Source organism: Excalfactoria chinensis, chromosome 4 (assembly GCF_039878825.1).
Source record: "Excalfactoria chinensis isolate bCotChi1 chromosome 4, bCotChi1.hap2, whole genome shotgun sequence".
Lineage (NCBI taxonomy): Eukaryota > Metazoa > Chordata > Aves > Galliformes > Phasianidae > Excalfactoria > Excalfactoria chinensis.
Window position 1 is genome coordinate 77,507,601 of NC_092828.1, and position 8,611 is coordinate 77,516,211.

The following is an 8,611-nucleotide window of genomic DNA, read 5'->3' on the forward strand; positions in this document are numbered from 1 at the left end:
AAAAGCAGCCAACCAGACATTACTTGGCACTGTTTATAGGCACGTTGTAGAAAGTGCCAGGACATAACCTGTCAACCAGTTTAAGCTGCAGTAGTTCCTGAATATAGACAAAAGAATTCAGGTGTCCATAGCAGTCTCTTTAGTACCTTGCATTACAATTAAAGAAGAAATAAAATTCCAAAATACAAAGTGTGGGATACATTTCATTTTGACATGTACTGTGTCTTTCTGGAATTTGATAGGCAAAGGAAGGGGACCTCACAGTTATCAACAGCCTCCTGGATGATCCCAACTTAACATCAAAGAAGTTTAAAGATTGGAAACTAAAGAACTATGAGTTTTTCCTGGACATTTGTGAGTACAGTGCTGCTCTGAAATCTCAAAATGGAGCCTCTGAACTTGCAACCTCAGCACCAATGCTGACACATACACATTCATTCATTGAAACTCATGTCTGACAGGACTCGTATCATGAATAACTGCTGGGTGCCATGAAAAATCAGTAAGACAAACACTGTAATATTTATAAATAATGTGCTCAGCAGTACTGTAAATAAGTTGGATAAGAGAATAGTGCCACAGGATGCCTACTACATTGCATGATAAGACAATAATATTCTTTGGTTTTGTTTTTTTTTGTTTGCTATTATCGATCGATGTCCGTATAAAGCTCTGCATTAGAAAGAAGCCGTGCAGAAGTGTAACTGAAAACAAACACCAGTATATTTAAAGTACTGTACTAAAACCAAGCTTCTAGTATGAGCTCCTGCAATCATTTTATATATTTAGATATATTTGAATATATCTATGTATATAAAACGTAACACAGTAGTTGATATTTACTTTTTTAATGCTCTACAGTTCACATTTTCATGTTTTTTTTCTTGAGAAAATATAAAATGAAAACATAAAACATTGGACACTCTTAGAGATGAACAGTTATTTTTACTACATTTTCAAGTAGTGACCATCTTTGCAAATAAAAGGACAGATTTATCAAAATGTAAACTCAATCCCTATAGTGTGCCTTAAAATGTACACTGTACATCTAGCAAATAGATCCCAATCTGGCCCTATGGGCATACAGTATATGCCATTTAGATACTATGTTTGTAAAATACTGTGCCTGCCTTTAAAGTGAATGAATATGAGTGTGTAGGTGTGGCACAGAAGTTAAGATACGAGTAGAACAATATTGGTTGTTCACTAATGCTGCAACTTAACGCTGCTTTTAACATAATTTGAAATATTTCATGGTGAAAGAAAAACGTCTGCACTGAATACGGCACATTCTGCAGGTTTTCATGGTTTCTTCACTGTGAATTTAAGTGACGCATGCCTGTGAGTCACACAATTCAAAACAGCTCCGATGCTTCAAGGATAAGCATTGAGTAAAAAAAAAAAATCTAAACTAATCAAATTCTGTAATAGACCGGCATCTGAAGTGAGTAAATGATTCGAAATCATCAAATGTCTGGCAATAACTTTTAACTGTTAGTAATACATCAGCAAGTGGGTGAAGTTATTCATGACATCACTTGAAGAAAACCAGTCCGTACTGATTGGTTTTGAAAAGACACACAGGTCACATCATGTTTTTCACTTCCTTGCTTGAATCAGATGAATCAGAATTTGGAGAAAATACCAGCATTCTTGAAAAAAAGATTGCTCTGAATGTTACTGAACATAAGTTTCCAGCACAGGTTCATAGTTTTCTTCAACTACACTTGCTAGAATATTTCTAGAACAGAGGTGTTCTAGAGGTGTGAATTCAGTTGATGCCATTTTACTTAAACAGAGATATTCACTGATAATTTGCCACTATATAAACTTAACTGTCTCTCATATACCGAGAACTGTAAAATTCATAGAATTCAATATAGTATGGGGAAAAAAATGTTATCTCAAAGAGGTTCTAGTTTCCAGAAAGAGATTTAAGTATTCATAAAACCAGGACTGGGTAGAGGTATTCCTTTTGTTTAGGACAGTGTTCATCACGCAACTGTGGCAAGTTAACAGGACACAGGGAGAAAAGCTTTTGGTTCGAAATAAAGACAGAAAGATCATTTAGCAATTACTGACTCAGCTTGTGGAAAACTACTTAAATTAACTGTTCATTAAAAATAGAGCAAGATAATGAGCAACAAAGACAAAATTAAAACCACACTGTCCCAATTCTACCCAGCCTCAACTTCATTTGTTTCCTGGCTCTTCTATTTCCTCCCACTCTTCTCACCATGAGGATGGGGAATGGAAGGCTATGGTCAGTCTGTAACACTCCATCTCTGCCACTCCTGCCTCACACTATATTCCTCTGCTCCAGCATGATGCCACTCCTGCAGATACAGTCCTTAATCAGCTTCCAGTATGGGTCCTTCCCACAGGCTGCAGTTCTTCCAGAACTACTCCAGGATGAGTCCATTCTGTGGGATGCAGTCCTTCAAGAGCACACTGCTCCTGCTTGTGTCCTCCAGGCTCCTTTGTGGGCTCCACACAGGCTGCAGCCTCCATCAGGGCACATCCATCCACTGCTCCCAGTGCTCCTCCACAGAATGCAGGGGAATCTTTGCTCTTGTGCCTGAGAACATCCCCCTGCTCTTCCTTCTCTGTTCTTGTTATCTGCAAATTTGTCTCTTTGATTTTTCTCACTCCCTTGCAAATAGTGCATGGTATTTTTTGTCCTGTCTTAAATATGTCATCTGTTTTGCTGATGGTTGAGCTTTGGCCAGTGGTAGGGCCATCCTGGAGCTGGCCAGAAGGGCTCTGTCTGACGTGAGGACAGCCCATTGCTCTGTTCTCACACAGCCACTCCTGCAGCCTTTCTGCTACCAGAACCTTGCCCTGTCAACTCAATATAGCCCTGAAGAAACACAACTCAGATTTGATTTTTATTCTTGTGGGGTTTTTTTGGCATTTTATTTGAACCACGGTGGGTGCAGTGATTAAACAGAATTCTAGAATAGTGTAAGATATTATTAGTAGGGATCTGTTACTTGACAGCTGTTTCGAGTTCTCATCACAAAAGCAGCTGATTGCAGCATCACTGCAGCAAATACAATAGGACAGAACTTGCAACACGAAGGCATATTTGACATGCTTTAGCAAGCTAACTATAGACTTGAGAGTCACTGAAGGCAATGGCTCCTTGGATGCATGTGTCAGAATGGAGCAGGATCACATCATACATATCCTACTGAATATTAAGCATACACTGAGGGCTCTAACACCTAAAAAACATACAGGAAACAGAGAACAACAATTTGTCATAAAAATTGGAGTTGCAGTATTGATGCAAAATGTAAAACTCTGTTTAAACGTATTTACTGTGTGAGTGCTATAGTAACTGAACAGCAAAAGCATTAATAGAAGGTGTTTGTTTAACTTGGTTCACAGCAGATCTCTGAAAGGTGTTTCACTATTTTTAATACCATCATTCGTATAATATGGAAGAAAAGTTAAGTAGTAAAACAAGGAAATGCATAAATGATACAAACCATTTACAAACCAATTCATACTTTATGTGTACGCAGTGATAGATGGTCACCAAATTAAGTAGATCAAATTTTCTATATTCATAAACAAATATAAAGTTTGTAAGATTTAAGTATTGCTTGTACTTTATAGCAAGCAAAATCTAATTTTAAATCAAGCAACACAAACATTCTGTTCTTCCACAAAGGCTACCTGACAAGAATTTTTACATACTTCTTGCATGCACACTCAACTCCATACTAAAGCCCTTCCTTCCCCACCACTAGTTTTTTCTTTCGGCATTTAAGTACTAATCCAGCTGAACTACAGAAATTAATGCACAAAGTCACCATAGAGCAATTATTTGGAATTTCATGATCTTCAAAATAACTTGAATGAAAGAGCAATAAAGACATTGTATCCAAAATCCATGTACCAAACCCAAATAAGTCAGTTTCTCCTGGACCAAAAGGTTCTCTAACTCTGTACAGTGCAGCTGAAATCATTAAGGCAGCTGTGATTACATAATGTTTTTAAATTAAGAAAAAAGAAAGTCTGCTGTTGAGTTTTTCAAGGGAAATAAACAGCATTAGTAGTTACTTATTACAGTACTATATTATTACAGTACATTAATTAGCATAATAGATTTTCTTCCTGCCTGCTTAAACAAAAACTGATTCTTACTGCGTATAACTACATGAAGAGATTGTTTGGATGTGTATTATTTATGCACATTTTATTAAAGTTTGCCATCTGTGTGTCTTCGGGCAGAATTCCTGACATACTTTTTTTTTAGCTGCAGGAAAAATGTCCCTCAATCATCATTCTGTGGCCTCACCAGCTTAGTCTTTTTGTTTTTAACATACTTTTCTATACACCTGATTTCATGCTCTCAATAAACCACTGATTCCCCTTCTTTTGAATATACTGTTCTGTATCCACTGAGTTCTTTGCTTGTTGAAAACCATCTTAGAAGCCAGCTCAGTAGCACTTCCTGGGAATACTGGAGCTTTTTTCTTGTTTTCATAGATTTTAGGCAACAGCTTTCCTGAATTTAGTCTTGGTAATGTGATCAAGACGTAACGAAAGGAGGTTCTCATCAGTCTGTGTCCCCAAATTCTTTGACAGAAATAAAGTTGGGAAAATACTGGCTTCATACTTGAAGGCAGGACAGGTAGGATTCTGTTTGTCATCACCAAAATCAGTCTGTGTTGTATTGTGCAGGGGATCTGTATCCTCCACAAAAGAGCCAGTTGCTTTCCTTCACTGGCAAAACCCACCTTACTGTATCTTCTGCTTTCTCAAACACATCACGAGCACTTCTTGCTCTGCATTAGATTTTAGTGCCACAAGGAGAGACTGATCAGTTGCTACTAAAAGGTATTGGAGGATGTGATTTGATGCCTTTTCCAGGCCGGGAATTCTGAATGTGATCAGCCAGTTCATGTTCAGATCCAGACTACTATCTTTTCTGCTAGTAATGTGCTGCACTACTTGCTTTTTCCAAGGGGAAAAATAAAAGTGTTGCAGAGAATTGTCAGATGTATCTCTTGCTAAATTCTTACCGTCATCAGCAATTCCAGCTTTCCAGACCAAAATAATTATTCAATTCGGAATTTAGGGAAGGATTGCATAGGTAACATTGAAGAGGTCACTTCACTGACACACTGAGAATTGCTCAGAAAAATCTGTTTATAGTACATGTAAGTTCCTGTAGTATATTGTTAAAATATTGTGGCATCTTGGTTTCATAATAGATTGTTTATTTTTGCTTAATTTTCCAACTAGGGAAAAATCAAATGAAAGAGCTTAAGTTGCTCCAATAGTAATGCCTACTATTTATTTCCATGAAGAAGGCAACAAAGAGCACAATAAGACTATTTGGTAAAGCAAATTCTCAGCTGCAAATACTATTTTTCAACGCTGACATCACCATTACCTGATTCATGCAGATGAGCTGGTGCAGATGCTCTTCATCTTGTGGTATGACAGCTGTGCATGGCCATCCAGAACAGGGCTTGTCTTTCATGTTGCTGTCACTGCTGCTAAAATGCACCGACCATGGCCTCGCTGTGCTCACATCCACTATATGGTCTCCAGAACATTCAGTAAGTGTCGATGAACATCAGTGGATGTCATTATTTCTGCATGAAGGAATTCAATTCTACGTCTGTTCTTCATAGGCAATTCCTTACCAGACATCATTTTCTCAACCTGCCCCTCTGCTGCCATCTGTCACACAGCAGCAAAATGTAACAAAATATTGGTAGGAAGGTTCAACTTCTCCTGCCATCCCACCAACATCTGTCTCTGACATCATGAGCCAGCATAATAAAATGGGAGGCATTACTTACGGAGCAGCCCTTGTAGTAACGCCTTTTTGTCTGTAGGGTAAATCTGTAGAAGACTGCACATACCACCGGCCTTAGACCACTGAGCTTAAGATCTCCTTTGAGATAATAAGCACTATTCCCTATTGCCAAATGATGTTTATTAATAATTATTTATAAAAATATCTAATAATGTGACAGACGCAAGAAGCAAATATTATCTAATTAATTTCTATTAAGCAACAAGTTCCTTCTTTCCTTCTAGAATGTTTCCCTCATTAAAGCTAAGGTTCAGAGCAGCTTTTTCAGGCAGGCTACTCGAGACAGGTTCTCCCATCTCCTATTTACAGTGAATGGCTGTGCCTTTCAGTGGTTGTTAACACACATCTGGAAATCAGACCTGAGACATATTGCCAGCTAATGAATGGAGAATACACTGTTGTTTCAAAAGAGAACAAGTGAGTTGTATTGTCTTAGTTTAGTTTAAAATATTTATTTACTCCTATTACTTATAAGCATAGTATTTTATTTCTGAGCAGTTCCATTCACTGTATCTAGCCAGGTGACTATTCTTGGTATTGCACTTGATATGGTACATGAAAAACCATTTGTTTAAGATTAATTTCTATGCTTATGCCATGCTTGCATACTTAGCCTGAGGTCTATAAAGAATATTGTTTAAGCTTTTAGCAGAGTTTCAGCTTTGGGGGGTGTTTCTTTTGTTTTCTTTGTGTTGAGATAGCTGATGTTGTACTGGGACGCAGTGGTCAGAAAAGGACAAACAATTCTCTGGAAGATACTGCACACCATTATCTTTAGAACCACATTCATTCTTACTGCGGACAAACACAATGTGTTTATTTGTGTCACATGCATACAAGGGTTGATGTGACAGCCAGGGACTTTGCTGTATGCATTAATGCCGCTGCACGAGCAGTATTTGAAAGAAAGCAATGTTGAAGAAGTTAAAAAATATATCAACAAATTGCTGTTTGACCTGAAAGGTCCACTGACTTCTGTCCTCACATTTCTAGAGTATGACTCATTCTCAGGCACTGGTGAGGGTATCAATACAGATCTTTTTACTAACTGTAAATGTATCTGTCTGAATGCTGCAGTTTAAATAAGGATGCCACATTATACATATTAGCTCTATTGCTTTGTTTTTTTTCACTGGCAACCACGAAGCAAATGTCTTAACAGAACTTGTTCACTGGCCAAAACAGCAGCAAAGGCCTCGTTACCAGTTAAGACTTTTGTTTTATTGAGAAACAAGGTTTTCAACTTACAGATCTGAAATGGAAGCAGGTTAGAATATAGGAGAAATGCACTAGTATTAATGAACTTTTTACATTTGACACATACTGTATTACAAAGACAATATCCTTGCAAGAGCATTAATTGCTGGGCCATAGGTGACTTCTGTCTAGTTTACTAAAGTAGCTAATAAAACTTGTATAGAGAGCCTTTTATAGATAATGCTTACATGTATGAAAATGTATGACACCCTTGTACTATGGCTTGCACTTTACTTGCATTAAACTGTGAAGTAGGCTGTAGTAATGTCTTTGTATATTCAGGGGTTGAAATACCAAAGCACTAGAGAATTGTACTGCTGGTGTTCAACCTGTACTGTTAATTAAATCTGAACGTGCTGATAAACGTGTACTGAAAACCCCACTAACTTCAAATCTTTAGCAAATAATGCCATGGGGTCTCCATGGTCTTTGTTTCTTTGTAAATATAAACATTCTTACTGTTTCTGTAGCAATAGGAGGTTATAAACCAAACTTTCAATAGGACTGTTTTCAATAACAAAAAAAAATCTATAGCGCCTTGTATAAAACTCATGGAGACTCCATGACCTGTGGGCATTTTTTGTTTACAAGCAGTATGTATATAAGTATTAGCGGCAGAACTGTTATTTATCACCAAGTTATGTTGTGGTTGATTCTTTCTAAAGTAAATATGTGTTTTATGTCATTATGAAAAATAAGTATTTTTAGTAAGAGCCATCTTGAAATGTTTGAAGCGTCAAAGCTTCAAATACTTGGAATCTTCCATGTTTCAGCCTTGTTTTTCCAAACAACTGTGAGATGAACTGAGAGGTCACGGTGAACCATCTGCCCACGCCAGGGAAGGTGTCTGAGTTGTATCACAGTTTGTGACATCCTGCAATTTTTCTCTAATTACCATCTTGCTTAAGCGCTTTTATGAGCAGATGCTCTACCGATACCATAGTAAAGTCCTTCAGCTCATTGAAACAGAGAGAGATTACCTGCTCTAACTGGAAGCATACAGGTTAGGCTAGGTTTCAACCCCTGGATAATACAGTATTCTTCGGTTTCACAACAGTATTTTTAATTTTCTACTTGTCTATGTTGAGAGATGATCCAATAGTTTATATAGGCCGTGAACGTTAGGTTTCTTTTTTTCCTCTTCTCAGATGACTTCTGTGTGAACTACTGTAACTGGCTGCGTTTTTCTATCACAGATGAACTTGTTAACTTTTTGTGTGTCTACAATGAAAATTTATGAATGGAAAACTTCACTGTGTGTTGCTCACTGGGCAGATACCTCATGGTACATTGCACAGACGTGTAAGTTGTAAGTTGCACTGCAACATTAAAAAAGGAACATATTGCTCTTTTTTCAAAGATATTAACTTATTTAAGAGATATAGTCTGTACATTATTAAACAGAACATTTATTCTTCCTAAATTCAAACGAAGCTTTTGTTTTGGGGGGAGAAAAAAAAAAAGTTGTAAACTTCAGTTGTAAATTTGGACTTCAATAAACGGAATTATCTG

The 8,611-nt window shown here is 37.3% G+C and overlaps 1 protein-coding gene across 1 annotated transcript in view; it reads left to right on the plus strand.

The window, feature by feature from the left end:
• Positions 1–8,610, plus strand: part of LOC140251378 (connector enhancer of kinase suppressor of ras 2-like) — a 177,067-nt gene extending 168,457 nt beyond the window's left edge. Inside the window, exon 25 of the mRNA XM_072335085.1 lies at positions 243–8,610. Within this exon, the coding sequence (XP_072191186.1) occupies positions 243–458 (216 nt within the window). The 3' untranslated portion in view covers positions 459–8,610. The remainder of the gene's footprint in view (positions 1–242) is intronic.
• Position 8,611: the final 1 nt, after the last annotated feature.